The sequence below is a fragment of the Notothenia rossii genome (assembly GCF_949606895.1).
Source record: "Notothenia rossii genome assembly, chromosome: 6".
Taxonomy (NCBI): Eukaryota; Metazoa; Chordata; class Actinopteri; order Perciformes; family Nototheniidae; genus Notothenia; species Notothenia rossii.
This window is the reverse complement of record NC_136909.1, coordinates 87,225,748-87,242,390: the sequence shown is the minus strand read 5'-3', so window position 1 is coordinate 87,242,390 and position 16,643 is coordinate 87,225,748. Positions and strand designations below refer to the sequence as shown.

Here is a 16,643-nt window from a genome sequence, read left to right as displayed (position 1 = left end):
ACTGCGTCAGTCGCCTTAAAAAGAGGCTCATTTAACAAATAACGCCATGGAAATAACTCCTAAATGCATTCTATAATAGCCAGGCAAGACAAAAACAATCATTCTGCTGGTTTTAGACGAACCCAAGGAGCTCTGGTATTTGGAAATGTCACTTGCATCACTTGTTGTGGAGCAGCGTTTGACAGACTAAGACATCTTTCTGAAACCTTGCCAGAATTATTTTGTTGAGTGCGTGTTCACTGCAAAAGAATAGAGCATGGACTTTGAGGATTTTATAACGAAATGACTTGCAGTTACACAAGCAACTGTTATTTTAGAAAAGAACATTCGTGACCTATGCCTGAATGTGCAATCAAGCAAGAGCAAGATAAAGTTTGATGTTACTTAGTAAAAATGGTGATGAACAGGAGATGGTGGAGACCAAACCAGAGCTCAAAGGAGAGTTAATGGTGGACTCCTAACGATAACTTGTCTGCAGGATGTGTGAATAGGAAAGAGTGATGTGTCCAAACTATGGCATGGGGGACAACTGCGGCGTGAAATATACGATTCATATTTCTCCTTTTACTATAAGCAATCTGAGACTTTTGTTTTAAGGAATAAGCTGCAACACCTTCTTGCAAGACACTTATTAAAACCCTATGGAGAGCTGTGATACTGCTGTTATTTAGCATATTCAAGTAATTAAATAATTAACTACATTTGATTGATTTAGCTGACTTACAACTTGACTTATGAGGCTATATACCCCACCTCTAATGAGCTGCGTCGCCCTTAGTATGTTTATCCTCAGTGAAAACAGTTTGGACACATCTGGTGTAAAGGGCTGTTATTACTCATTGGTCTTTATTTCCCCTCGTCTATCGCTTGGTGCGTGTTGCATGTCATAAATACTTACATACTACCCTTCGCCGATCTCTCCTCCAGCGTTACTCTTTTACGTAAGATGTTCTCAGTTCCTGCCTCGCAGATTATTAGTTGTAAATGCTTACTGCTCTTTCGGGCCAATAGCAGACAAAGCAGTGGAGACAAAATTATTTCACAATGGAAACCAGCCCTAAGACTGCTTTGACGGAACAGGGGTAAATAAGATCAGCAAATGTCCGAAGATCTGCACTCATTCACACTGATACCAAGTTTTTGAAGGCCTTGAGTTTCCATAAAATGCACATTTCCCCCCACCATGTAAAAAGGACCAAATGTCTGTTCTTAAAAAATAAAACCAATCGATCTCGCTCTGTTTTTCGCTCTTAAAGGTGGGGTATGTAATTGATTTCAGAAACACTTTTTGTTATATTCCATGGAAGGCTCTTCATATCCCGATGGCAATAAATACATTAAATGCTTTGACAATAAATACATCAAAAAATGTCATCTGTGGAAAAAGCACGACCAATCATCTGAGCCGGCTCGGCTCAAATAACTGGACGGCCTACCTGCCTGTCAGCCTTCTATCTGTGCACAAACTTACCTCGTGCCCAGAGGTTGCGCTAGACTTTTTCGCTGCCCGTCATTTTGACGGATAGGATCGTAAAATTTCCGTCAAAATCCATTATTAACCGTCGGTCTGTACACAACTGACGGGGGGGGGGGGAGAGCACGCTCCGTGTTATGCCGTGTTGTGCATGCCCACTGCACCTCTAATGATATGACTACCTGCTTATTAAAAGACACCTAAACAATAAGTATCGCTATGCAACTGGGTGAGGCCACAAAGTATAGCGCAGCATTTGTTTACATGCCCACCAGAACCCAGAGGCATTACCAACAGATCAACGCACAATCAACCCAGACAGGACATCTCTTTCTCCACATTAAGTGTTAGACATTAGAATTGACTCTTCTTGTCTGTCACATAAGTGGCGCAACTGAAGCGGTATTGTAAAGGGAAATTATTTTGACGGAAGAGATTTAGATTTGCCGGATAACGGGAACTCCGACGTCACCATGTTGTGTGCTTCGCGGATGCGCTCGGCTCCTCTCGGCTGCTGCTCAGTCAGCTTCCGGATGAGGAAGCATTCATTCGACCAAGTTATAGTAGATAACATTACAAACATTTTTAACAGGGGCCATAATAGCGTAAATAATGTTTGTTTTGGCAGTTACAACTGAATGTAATGTTTTCTACTTTTTTACATCTGGGAAGGCATTTGCCTTCATCAGATGGAAAGTGTCTTGATCAACAACTTAAGTATTTCTTATAGCTATGCAGGGCATGCACGCGAGCAAACACAAACAAGAACAAACAAACAAGTGAAATGAAGAATACAATTGAAATTATACAATATAATATTGTGGTGGTTCATCTTATAATTCAGTCTAGAGAATGCACCAGACAGCATCTACAGTAAGACCTGGAAACATTTAAATGTTCTAGGGGGAGGCCCCCCTTGCCCTTCGTGCCATTTCTCAGGGCAATCTCTATTGGGCTCAGGGCCATCTGTAAATTAGCTTGGATGTCCCACAGGGCCATCTCCCAAAATCCCTAATGTCATGCACTGAAGTTAGTCAAAGCCAGTGTTGCTTGAAGGTGAAACACATGCAGCTTGACAGCATATCTATATCTCATATGAGTCTGACAGACAGCAGGATGTTAGCCTGTCCTTCATCCATCAGTGAGCAAGTTCACCGCTGATTAATGAGACAACTCTTAATAGAGCCTCACAGAGGGCAGAGAGAGAGAAACACTGTTAAAGTCCTCCGAAGAGCTTTCAGCAGCAATTGCACATTTACTAATTCTCAGGCAGTCATCTTGAAACAACAAACCATCCATCGCACTCTTCGCTCTTAATTAATTGGATCGAGTTAGTATTTATGGAGTCTCTCTTTGGCGGATGTTGTTGTGATGCATCAACTCAAATGTGAAGGAAAAGTCAAGATAAAGTACTGCGTTAAATAAACCTGTCTTGTTATGGAGCTCAAATTGATCCCTCCTTGATTACCTGCGACGAAGCAGTAGGATGTTTGTTTGTGTTTCGCTCCTGCATCACTTCACTGATTCATTAAAGGCTGAACATCGAATAACATTAATGGAGAAAAATAAGGCTTTTGTGAAAAATAATTTATTCTAGACCTTGTCATTTCGAAAAAAGGGACATTTTAAAAAGTGCTCACTTCAGTTTTAAGAAGGTCAATGTGGATGTGTTGGATAGGAAAAACATTATTCAGCTCAAGTACCTGGACTCAAGCATGCCTCTTCTACTCTGCCCAGTGATACTAAATCATCAGAGGTTCAGCATGCAGAGTTGATTGAGTGGTTTGGGCTCGTAGTTCAATGTGTTCTCAGTGAAGATGGGAATATAAAGGAACTAAAAAAAGATCGTATTGTCATTTATCCTAACAGTTGCTTTTGTAAGCTTTGCGGTATGTGCAGACCTACACAAAGACATGAGACTGAAATATATACTGCAGGATCGGTAAATTAAATCCAACACTCAATGTTCTTGGGAGGCCGTTGTTTATATTTGTGACTTTTTTTATACTGCTGTTTTGCCGCTTTTGTATTTTCTATGCTTGCAAGAAAATCCCCTGTTGATTTTAAATTCTTTACATTACATATGACTTGTTAGACGCTTTTATTCAAAGCGACTTTCATACTCCCCTGATCCGAACACCAACGCACTACCCCACTGAGCCACAGCCTCCCCATATGATGATTCTTCTCCTGTTTGTTAATGCTTTTTGACTTTCCTCCCCTCTCGCTGCTGTTCACCCCTAGTTTCAACTCCTTCGATTCAAGCACTCTCTTCAACACATCTAACAAATACATCAAGAGACCTTAATCAGGGGGTCCGCGGGGTCTTAAAAAGTATTAAACGTTGACAAATCAATTTAGCGAAAATTAAGGCTATTTAAAAAGTATGAAACGGCATTTTCCAAGGTATTGTATTTTGTAGCTTGTTTTCAATAAGTATATGAATTGTCCAAAGAGGTTGTATTCTACAGACTGCCTGAATGTAATCATTGCGTACAGTGTTTCCCCGAGGATGGAGTCATAGCAGCGGTGCTAAGGCACGTGGGCCCAGAATAATGTGAGCGCGGAGCGGGTGGAATTTTCGTGCGTGCAAAGTGCGCCCCGCCAATTTGTGTCAGCACAAGAAAGGCTCTTGAGGCCTAGCACCAGGGCCGGTTCTAGACAATTTGCTGCCCTCGGTGAGATTTTATGTGAAAAGAATAAATGAAAAATCTCTACAAAAGACAAATACACTGCAAAAACAGAAACTTATTGACATAGGTAATAGACGTCAAAATGGCTTCAAATGTATTCAGTATTGTATGAACATGTTTGAATTGGGGGGTGGACGTCACATCCTCTAGGGGGGTCCGGGGGTATGCCCCCCCGGGAAGATTTTTTTTTAACCTTTTACAGTAAAATGCTTCAATCTGGTGCACTTTGAGCACACAATTACTAGAGGCCTGATCGAGGGGGCACAACTCTAAAACGCCCATATGAAAAAGATCGGTGTACATTTTAATAATCAAATAAGTATGTGAACATAACCAATAACCTACCATAGCCAATAACAAATGAATGTAGCTTATTTTATTTTTGTTGTTCATTCATATCCTATTTTACCAGTTAACATTAATTTATTTATGCATATTTTTGTATCTCTCCAACTTTAAACGATATTTTTGGTTTACTGTTCTATAGTATACATTGGAATGATTTCAAAGCTGTTTTTATTTATCCTAATAATTATAAAGGAGTGCCTTGGAAATATGTGTTTACATAATTTGTGGTCAAAACGATTATTATTATTTTAAGAAAACTATTATTATTATTTTAAGAAAAGAAAAAAAAGTAAAGAAAAAAAATATATTATTATTATTTTGTTTCTGGGTACCTGGCTGGCGCCCCCTAGCAGCGGCGCTCATATTTCAGCAGCGGCGCCGCCACTATTTGTATATAGAGGAAACACTGGCGTAGGTGTGTAGTGTGATTCTGTGTAGTTTATTTATGGCATCCCGTTGGGTTTGACGTCATCTGAACAGGACATCGCACGCTCACTGCTTGATAGCACGCGAAGGTCCCTTTACGCCGGTTGCTAAGCAACATCGTTATGGGGAAATGCAAGTTTGCGTCCAAATGGTTGGAAGATAAGGTATAACGCATACGCAACGTATAGGTCATAACTAACTGAAGTGCTACATGAGTTGTTACTTATGTAAATGCATTTAGTTTACCACTTATGTCAGTATTGTTAGTGGTTAGCAAAGAGTGCTGTGAACAGGTCAACTACATATTTTATATTTAGTATTCCATTCCCTACGTACTTAATGTAACCAATAGCCTGCTTCATATTGTGTCTAAAGCCCTTCAATAGTGTTTTACTCTCAGAGTTTATAGGTTTTGTATCTTCACAGTCTACTGTACATGTTCTACTTCTTAATGCTGTTTTATTTCTATTTTGAGATGTTTATGTCTTGTTTTGTTGTTCGTGCTGCAGCAACGCAAACATTTCCCAATTTAGGATCAATGAAGTACATCTTATCTTATATCAGCTTTCAAACATGTCTAAACAAGTTTGAGAAACCTCTGTGAACACTGAGACGTTATTTGATCGTTTTACAGTAATACGTTTATATTTCTCTTTTGATTTAATGTAGAGCTGAAAGTGTGAATAATATAAGCGCTTTAGTAAGTTACACATGAGTTGTAAAATGTTGAATAAGCACCTTAACTTATCTGCAGTACAAATAGTACCAATACAGTAATGTTCAAAGCGTTGATTGTTGTCTGTTCTGTTTTTACTAATTGGATTAGCAAATGAGCCCTTAAAGTGTTTAGAGAAACTACTTTATTGATCAGCTGTAGAATAAAGAAGTCATTACAGGTTTTGTTTTTAATCACGTTCTTTCTTTTCTGAAGTGTCACATTTTTAGGAGGAGTAAACGCCGAACAACACGCAAGGTATTATAATTTTTCTCTTAAGAAACGGCGTCATCATTTCATCCTCCCCAAACTCATAAACCCAACATCCGTCATCAGTCAAAACATTATCATTTGTTCCCCAGTAGTATCACGTCTAGTCCATCAGTTATACCATTCCACTTTCCCATCGTGAGCCATAAGAACCATAGGAACCATAAGAACAAGAAGAACCAGAAGAACCATGAGAACCATAGGAACAAGAAGAGCCATGAGAACCATAGGAACAAGAAGAACCAGAAGAACCATAGGAACAATAGGAACAAGAAGAACCAGAAGAAGCATAGGAACAAGAAGAACCATAAGAACCATAAGAACCATAAGAACCATAGGAACAAGAAGAACCAGAAGAAGCATAGGAACAAGAAGAACCATAAGAACCATAAGAACCATAAGAACCATAGGAACAAGAAGAACCATAAGAACCATAGGAACAAGAAGAACCATAAGAACCATAGGAACCATAGGAACAAGAAGAACCATAAGAACCATAGGAACCATAGGAACCATAGGAACCAGAAGAACCATAAGAACCATAGGAACCATAGGAACAAGAAGAACCAGAAGAACCATAGGAACCATAAGAACCATAGGAACCATAGGAACAAGAAGAACCATAAGAACCATAGGAACCATAAAAACCGGAAGAACCATAGGAACCAGAAGAACCATAGGAACCAGAAGAACCAGAAGAACCAGAAGAACCATAGGAACTAGAAGAACCAGAAGAACCAGAGGAACCATAGGAACAATAAGAACAATAAGAACAATAACAACCATAAGAATCATAGGAACAAGAAGAACCAGAGGAACCATAAGAACCATAGGAACAAGAAGAACCATAAGAACCATAGGAACCATAGGAACCATAGGAACAAGAAGAACCATAAGAACCATAGGAACCATAGGAACCAGAAGAACCATAAGAACCATAGGAACCATAGGAACAAGAAGAACCAGAAGAACCATAGGAACCATAAGAACCATAGGAACCATAGGAACAAGAAGAACCATAGGAACCATAAAAACCGGAAGAACCATAGGAACCAGAAGAACCATAGGAACCAGAAGAACCAGAAGAACCATAGGAACTAGAAGAACCAGAAGAACCAGAAGAACCATAGGAACCATAGGAACCATAGGAACAATAAGAACAATAACAACCATAAGAATCATAGGAACAAGAAGAACCAGAGGAACCATAAGAACCATAGGAACCGGAACCATAGGAACAAGAAGAACCAGAAGAACAAGAAGAACCATAGGAACCAGAAGAACCATAGGAACAAGAGGAACCATAGGAACCGGAACCATAGGACCAAGAAGAACCATAACAGTGCTTCTGACCTGAAGACAGAGTAATCGGAAAACTTTCTCCTTAGAGAATTTCTTACTTCTATTTTCCAAATTCGTACATTTCAGTATTCTGACCTTTTTTTCAAAATGTTGACTTTTCTCATACATTTTACTTTTTGTCAAAATGTATACTTTTGAGAATTCTGACTTTTTTTTCAGATTTCTGACCTATCACATACATTTTACTTTTTGTCAAAGATGTTGAGTTGTTTTTCCAAAACTTTAACTTTTACAATTTCTTGAATTTTCTTTTTTAATGACTTTTTAGAATTAAGACTTTTTTCATGAATTTGAGATTTTGAGAGTAATTGGAGAACGTTCCCCTTGGAGACTAAGTTGTTTTCCACCCCTGGTTTGTTAATTGTCTCCTGGCCAGCAGTACACAGAACAATGTGTGTTCGATCAGACCTTCCCTGCTTTAGTTCAGACTTGAAAACAGCTGGCAAAACTCCCCTTTGCTGTCTCTCCTAAATGTTTTAAATTGTAAGATAATCTAATGTTAGCCGATGACCGGCGTCACACCAATGAGGATGTTGCTATGGGATGATTGTTGGCCTGTCATTGACCCGTTTCCATGCTTCAGAGCAACGCCCTTCATTCATTGGTCCCATCATTATTGTGCACTGTCACAGATTCCCTCCAGGATTCACCCTCATGACGCTGATGTGGAATGACCTTGTGGTGCAGTATTGGACTAATGGCCCAATTTAAAAGTCCTTATATAGATGTGGGGAAATCATTTTCTGTAGAAAGTTGCAACATACTTTCCAAGCATTCGTTCAGCAGCTTCTTGTGAGTTTGTTGTTGATTAAAATGCTGTTCAGGCGCGCAACTCAACTAGGAGGACTCCACATATCGTACTCTGTACTCAACTTTTATATTAATCCATTCAATATTCAACCATAGCTTGGTGTTTTTTTTTCCAGAATTTTGATTTCTGACTTCTTATAATTCTGACTTTTCTTTCAAAATGTTGACTTTTTTTCAAATGTCCAACTTTTCTCAGAAATTATAATCTTTTCAAAGAATTCTGACAACTTTTCAGAATACCCACCTTTTTTTATAAATTAGATTTTTAGGAACTAATCCTTCTGTATTTACATGTTTTCGTGCAGCCTTTCCTCAATCAGATTGTTATTGGATTGAAGTGTTCACTTCAGTTTCCAGAGTTTCTTGATGTGTGTGCAGTCTGGTGACCAGAGGATATTTCTGAAGTAGCTTTGGTGTGTGTGCTGTCAGCCACAGACTCCTGATGTCTTGGGGGAAAAACAATCTATCTGTATCCTGTCCCTCCTGCAGGGGGTCGTCGGAGTTGAGTTGTAGCCACAGAGAAGTGTTCCTGGAAATTGTTGGGATTCTTGTTCAAGGACACTTGAGCGGATAACTTGGGATCAAAGAGTAGGATTTATATTTCAGATCCACTTGTGTGACCACTGGCATACAATGCTCTCAGCAGATTGGAGTCGTATCATTTAGGCCTGTTCACTGGGCAGTAACAGATGGAAAGATAACAAATGTAAGGTTCCTAAAATATCTGCTCAAAAGTAACAGCACCCATCCTGTTCTAGAACAACTGTAGTCGGTGCCAGTGTAGTTTTTTGTGCAAATTGTATTTATTTGCATTCAAAATGTGGATATTGACAAATAAAAAATCAAAGAAGCATCATTCAAAATCTCAATATAATCAAATGTAAATACTAAAATGATAGCCTTGAAGATTAGTCCAACACTTTGCTGCTTACAAAATAAAACTTGATATTAGATTGACTTCAAACATGTTGTTAAGTAAGTAAAACTTCGGGTTGTGATGTGATGGTGGATCAGGTCATTGATGTAGGCGGGGGCTTGGCCATGGACAGCTCTATATGTGAAGACCAATACTTTGAATTGGGTTCTGGATGGACAGGGAGCCAGTCCAGGGCAGAATGAATCGGAGTGATGTGGCATGTTTTTTTGGACCGAGTGAGTAATCTGGCTGCAGCATGTTGGACCTGTTGTAACCGGTTTGTTGTTTTGTTGAGGCAGGAGAACAGAGCATTACAGTAATCAAGCCGGGATGAAATAAAGGCATGGATAGCCATCTCCAGTTCTGCGTTGGATAGAAAGCCCCTGAGCTTGGCAATGTTCCTGAGGTGGAACAAACAGGTACGGGTCAGGAGTTTGATGTGTTTGTCTAGTAGCATAGACTGATCGAAAATTACACCAAGGTTTTTTATGTTTGCCCGTACGTTACCACCGAATGAAACCAGGTGGCTTGCTAACTTAGAGGTGATGTTATCAGCCGCTAAGATCAAGACTTCCGTTTTCGATGATTGTAGGAAGTTGCTTGACATCCACTCCTCAATTGCAGACAGACATGTGATGAGGGTTTGAAGGAGAAGTATATCTGGATATCATCTGTGTAGCAGTGATACGAGACACCCTCAAATTGGCTAATTAAGCGGCCCAATGGGAGCATGTGCGGGGCAAAAGGAAGGGGGGCTAAAACAGAACCCTGGGGCCGGCCGCAGGATAGGGGAGTGCTGTGTGATGAGAACGGGCCGACCGCCACAGAGAAACTTCTCCCACGGAGGTACGAGGCAAACCACTGGAGGGCAGACCCTGAGATGCCAACCCACTCCCTGAGTCTATCTAGCATGATGGCGTGGTCCACTGTGTCAAACGCTGCACTCAGGTCCAACAACACCAGAACCACGCAATCGCCTGCATCCGATGCCATCAATGCATCATGAGGTCATTGGTGACCCTGAGGAGAGCTGACTCTGTGGAGCGGTGTTTTCTGAAACCTGATTGGAATTCGTCATGGATTTTATTGTCATTCAGAAATGTATTGAGTTGATTAGCAACAACTTTTTCTAAAACTTTTGACAGAAATGGGAGCTTTGAGATGGGCCTGTAATTATTCGGGAGGGAGGGATCTAGATTGGGTTTTTTGAGAAGGGGCTGAACAATCACCTGCTTAAAGGGGCTGAACAACCACCTGCTTAAAGGGGCTGAACAACCACTTGCTTAAAGGGGCTGAACAACCACCTGCTTAAAGGGGCTGAACAACCACCTGCTTAAAGGGGCTGAACAACCACCTGCTTAAAGGGGCTGATCAACCACCTGCTTAAAGGGGCTGAACAACCACCTGCTTAAAGGGGCTGATCAACCACCTGCTTAAAGGGGCTGATCAACCACCTGCTTAAAGGGGCTGAACAACCACCTGCTTAAAGGGGCTGAACAACCACCTGCTTAAAGGGGCTGATCAACCACCTGCTTAAAGGGGCTGATCAACCACCTGCTTAAAGGGGCTGATCAACCACCTGCTTAAAGGGGCTGAACAACCACCTGCTTAAAGGGGCTGAACAACCACCTGCTTAAAGGGGCTGATCAACCACCTGCTTAAAGGGGCTGAACAACCACTTGCTTAAAGGGGCTGAACAACCACTTGCTTAAAGGGGCTGAACAACCACCTGCTTAAAGGGGCTGAACAACCACCTGCTTAAAGGGGCTGAACAACCACTTGCTTAAAGGGGCTGAACAACCACTTGCTTAAAGGGGCTGAACAACCACCTGCTTAAAGGGGCTGAACCAACCACCTGCTTAAAGGGGCTGAACCAACCACTTGCTTAAAGGGGCTGAACAACCACCTGCTTAAAGGGGCTGAACCAACCACCTGCTTAAAGGGGCTGAACAACCACCTGCTTAAAGGGGCTGAACAACCACTTGCTTAAAGGGGCTGAACAACCACCTGCTTAAAGGGGCTGAACCAACCACCTGCTTAAAGGGGCTGAACCAACCACTTGCTTAAAGGGGCTGAACAACCACCTGCTTAAAGGGGCTGAACCACCACCTGCTTAAAGGGGCTGAACAACCACCTGCTTAAAGGGGCTGAACCAACCACTTGCTTAAAGGGGCTGAACAACCACTTGCTTAAAGGGGCTGAACAACCACTTGCTTAAAGGGGCTGAACAACCACTTGCTTAAAGGGGCTGAACAACCACCTGCTTAAAGGGGCTGAACCAACCACCTGCTTAAAGGGGCTGAACAACCACTTGCTTAAAGGGGCTGAACCAACCACCTGCTTAAAGGGGCTGAACAACCACTTGCTTAAAGGGGCTGAACAACCACCTGCTTAAAGGGGCTGAACAACCACCTGCTTAAAGGGGCTGAACAACCACCTGCTTAAAGGGGCTGAACAACCACTTGCTTAAAGGGGCTGAACAACCACCTGCTTAAAGGGGCTGAACAACCACTTGCTTAAAGGGGCTGAACAACCACCTGCTTAAAGGGGCTGAACAACCACCTGCTTAAAGGGGCTGAACAACCACCTGCTTAAAAAATGATGGGACGGAGCCAGAGACGATGGAGATGTTTACAATGTGGAGCAGGGGTGGAGCGACACATGAAAAAACGTCTTTTAGCATGGACGTTGGTAAAGCATCCAGAGGGCTTGAGGAAGATTTCATAGCGCTCACTACAGTGGTCAGATCGGCTATGGTGATGCAGGAGAAATTACTCAGCGTGGCCTTCCTAACTGGAAAGATAGGGAGGGGGGAGTGGGTGGGGGTGATATTCGACCTCACATCAGCAACCTTGTTTATAAAAAAGGTGAGAAAACGGTCGCAGTCGTCGTTTGAATAAATAGGAACTGAGGGGGTGGACGGGTTTACAATGGTATTTATGGTTTTAAATAGTACTCTGGGGTTGTGCTTACTAGAGGAGATGAGATTAGAAAAATAGGTAGCCCGGGCATTTTTGACTAAATTGTTGTAATCACAGTTTAGGTCCTTCAGATGGAGGTGGTGTACCTGGAGATTTGTGGTTTTCCACAGCAGCTCAACTTTGTAACAAAGCGGGGAGCTGCGTGTTACCATGGGAACAACGTCATCTAAAATGGCGGAGCAGTGTGTATTGAAAGCGTTGACTACATGTGCAATGGGGAACAGCTTAACCTTTGCTGTTTACATTAGGGGAAATATTCAATTTAAACGATGAAGACGGTAACTAATCTCAACACCATTGACTTTTTTCAGAAATTTGACTTATTCTGACTTGTTCTCCTCCGTCTATCAGAGGGATTTCTATTAAAGTCCTTTTTTTTTTTTTTTTTTACTTTTTCTGAATTTTAACCTCATATGTCAGAATTATTTAAAACAAATTATTTTGTCATTTTTACAGAGTACTGTCTTTTGTTTCAGGATTCAGATGTTATCCAGATTATTGACATCCAGATCAAATGTCTGAATTTTTTTCAAAATTTGACTTACCGTAATTTTCGGACTATAAGGAGCACCTGAATATAAGCCGCAGCAGCTAAATTGACTGATGTGTACATATATAAGCCGCACTGGACTATAAGCCGCACTGGACTATAAGCCGCACTGGACTATAAGCCGCAGGTGTTTTAATGTTTCATTACCATATGTAAGGGTTCGTGCACAGAGGGGATTGTCGGGAAAGAGATGGCTGTTTGAGGAAGCTCCCATTTATTAACATTTCAACAAACAAGTTGCATATTTGCATAACGTATTCAAGTGTTAGCATTTAGTGCAATAGTAGCTACAGAACATGTGCTGTGTAAACTGTACTGTATCACATAGCGTTTCAGACACACAAACTTTTCAACTTTCAAACTTAAACGGTGCGCTCCCAGCGCACGTACCGGCAGTGATCTACAGCAGTGGTTTTCAACCAGTGGTACGGGGACAAACTGTCTCGCTCTCGTAATGTCTGTCTGTCTTGCTCTCGTTCTGTCTCTCGTACCACTCTCGGTTCCACTTTTACTTTTGCGCGCTACCTGTCTCACTCTTTTCCGGCCTCCAGCTTTTCCTGCTGGAGCCCGCCGCTTAAAGGTGGGGGGCGCGGACCGGCCATAGAGCCCATAGAGTTAAAGGTGGTGGACTGTAACCTGTAAAATCCATAGATTTAGGAGGTCCCCTAGTGGCCGTTAGCTGTACAAATCCATAGATTAGCCGCACCGCTATATAAGCCGCAGCGTCGAAAAATGGGGAAAAAGGCGCGGCTTATAGTCCAAAAATTACGGTATTTCAGATTTCTGACTTTAATCAGATTTCTTACATTTTTTTCAAAGTTCTGACTTCTCGGATGTCTGAACTTTTTTTCTGACCTTTTTCCTAAACTGACTTTTATGTTCAGACGAAGCTCAGACCGGCCTCTTTCATGCCTGGGTTATTCAAGGGGATCTTCCTTCATCTTTGCATTATCTGCGCTCATTAGATGAAGCAGATCAGTGTCAATGCACGGTACTGATAATATCTAAAGTTAGGACAATGTATTTTAGGATATGTATTAATTGCAGACGTATGACAGCTTATAAATCGACTGCATCTATATCTCACTTTCCTTTTCATGTAATCTTTTGTTATTTAGCAATTACATTTCAAAAGCCTGTCACATGCAAAGTGTTCCTCCTTCTGTTCCCTGCCTGCAAAGTAGATGCTTCCAATCTTCTGGTCCGAGTCCTATTGTTTTTGATTATTCTAAAAGTCATTATATTGTCACAATCAATGGAATGAAGTTAATTGCTCCCTCTTAAATAGAGTGCTACATGTTGCCCGAGTGACATGCAGGCAGGCTGCTTCCTATCTTTAGGGTTTGATATCTGTAGGTGTAGATTTCAATCTGTTTTCTATCTGCCGTCCAGACTCCTGCACCTTCAATCTTTATCCCAGACAATGCAGTGTTGATAACCGGCACAATGTGACCACGCACCATCACATGAACTCTCTATTGTTATCTCGTCTTTAAGCTTTTACTTCTCTCTCTTCTTCGTGTCTTTCTGTCTTTCCTCCCACTCCCCTTTATCCTCTCGGTCTTTCTCGATGCCTCGCTGTTGAGCAGATGATTCGTAATGAGTTATTGTCGACGTCCTTTTCTTCAGGACATCGCCGCTGTCCCAGAAAACATTATCTGTATTTTTAGATATTGGGATTTTGGTGATAGTGTGGCCGCCTGTTGACCCGTCAGAAATACTCAAATACTCCACTTGTATAACTTATACTCAGAGGTGGGAGAAGTACTCAGATCTTGTTCTTTAGTAAAAGTAGAAGTACTCAGATCTTGTTCTTTAGTAAAAGTAGAAGTACTCAGATCTTGTACTTAGTAAAAGTAGAAGTACTCAGATCTTGTACTTAGTAAAAGTAGAAGTACTCAGATCTTGTTCTTTAGTAAAAGTAGAAGTACTCAGATCTTGTACTTAGTAAAAGTAGAAGTACTCAGATATTGTACTTGAGTAAAAGTAGAAGTACTCAGGTCTTGTACTTGAGTAAAAGTAGAAGTACTCAGATCTTGTACTTGAGTAAAAGTAGAAGTACTCAGATCTTGTACTTGAGTAAAAGTAGAAGTACTCAGATATTGTACTTGAGTAAAAGTAGAAGTACTCAGGTCTTGTACTTGAGTAAAAGTAGAAGTACTCAGATCTTGTACTTGAGTAAAAGTAGAAGTACTCAGATCTTGTACTTGAGTAAAAGTAGAAGTACTCAGGTCTTGTACTTGAGTAAAAGTAGAAGTACTCAGATATTGTACTTGAGTAAAAGTAGAAGTACTCAGGTCTTGTACTTGAGTAAAAGTAGAAGTACTCAGATCTTGTACTTGAGTAAAAGTAGAAGTACTCAGATCTTGTACTAGAGTAAAAGTAGAAGTACTCAGATCTTGTACTTAAATAAAAGTAGAAGTACTCAGATATTGTACTTGAGTAAAAGTAGAAGTACTCAGGTCTTGTACTTGAGTAAAAGTAGAAGTACTCAGATCTTGTACTTGAGTAAAAGTAGAAGTACTCAGATCTTGTTCTTGAGTAAAAGTAGAAGTATTCAGATCTTGTACTTGAGTAAAAGTAGAAGTACTCAGATCTTGTACTTGAGTAAAAGTAGAAGTACTCAGGTCTTGTACTTGAGTAAAAGTAGAAGTACTCGGATCTTAATTGGTCTCAGCCGTCTAATATTAACCCGACCATTATTGATATATTGCAGATTGATATATATTGTGAATACATTGACCAGTAATAGCAACAAATTGATCCAATAAATCCATTAAATAAGGCCCAGACTGTCCCATTTACCCAGTTGTATTTAAGGAAGGGAGGTTTAAACTATATATATATATATATATATATATATTAAAACATGTAATGACTAGACACGTTTTTTTTTACTCTGCAGGATTAGAATCTGTTTTTCAAAGATCTATCAAAAAAAGATTCTACACATCTTCTCCTCTCTCTATCTTCTCTCCATTTTCTTTGTCACCAGTCTTGATTCACATAATCTCATGTCTCATTTACTTTCTCCACACGCTCCCTCTATCATCTCATCTCACACACACACACACACACACACACACACACACACACACACACACACACACCATCTTCTTTACTTTGCGCCGCTCTCACACTCCAATAACGGTTTATCGCCATCACTTATCACGACACTACTCATCTGTATCTTTCCACTTCTTTCTTCTTCACTCTCTTTCTCACACACACACACACACACACACACACACACACACACACACACACACACACACACACACACACCAGCTCTGTCCTTTCTTCACATTTGTATCTCTACAGATCTACCCTTCTGTACTTGTCTTCCTCCATTCCCTGCCTCCTCAGATAACATCTCATGAGTCACCGATGACTGCTTGGTTTGACCCTTCTTTCTCCTTTTTTAAATTGGAGTCTGTGTACCTGGGATTACAAAAAGCCCACTCCTCTAACAGGTCAGCCTCGTCTCCAACGGCTAGTTTTTAACCAGAGTGAATCGAAGTTCTTCTGCTCGTGGGAGGCTTTTCACTGCTGCCGCCTTAAGGATAAATAAATACTTAAAATGGTCGATGAGCAAAAAAAAGGAAAGATATTTCTTGATTTTTTTTTTCCGACAAGCCAAGATCACAGCGAGGAACCAATGGAAAACCAAACAACTTAACTAGTAACATAAGAAAGACAGGAAGTTACCAAAGGTTTAACCACAAACAATTCAGTCTTTGAGAGAATTCTCCTGTGATTTATGTCAAAGAAGGAAGAAAGTTAACCAAAACAGGAAGAAGAAGATATCACTTTTGTTTTCCCAAGTATTCCCAGTTACCAAAGAGTGTCAATTGAGGTTACTTTCCCCAGTAGTGGAAGAGAATAGAATAGAAAGCCGTTGTTGCCGTTACAAAAGATATAGCTGTAAAGTGCATTACAACGTTTTTTAAAGTACTAATGAGTTGGATAGTTAAATGTATGTTGCACTTGGGACTTTCGCTGTAACAGCCTGGTGGCCCAGGGGTAAATACTGTTCAGCCTGTTTGTCTGTGGTTTAAAACTCCTGTATCTCCTACCAGAAGGCAGGAGAGAGAACAG

General features: G+C 40.8%; 1 protein-coding gene across 1 annotated transcript in view; it reads left to right on the top strand.

Moving 5' to 3' along the window:
* The window catches only part of kif20ba (kinesin family member 20Ba), a 93,826-nt gene that overhangs the window by 65,746 nt on the left and 11,437 nt on the right, over nt 1–16,643 (top strand). Inside the window, exon 28 of the mRNA XM_079689990.1 lies at nt 5,873–5,914. Coding sequence (XP_079546116.1) covers nt 5,873–5,914 — 42 coding nt within the window. The remainder of the gene's footprint in view (nt 1–5,872; nt 5,915–16,643) is intronic.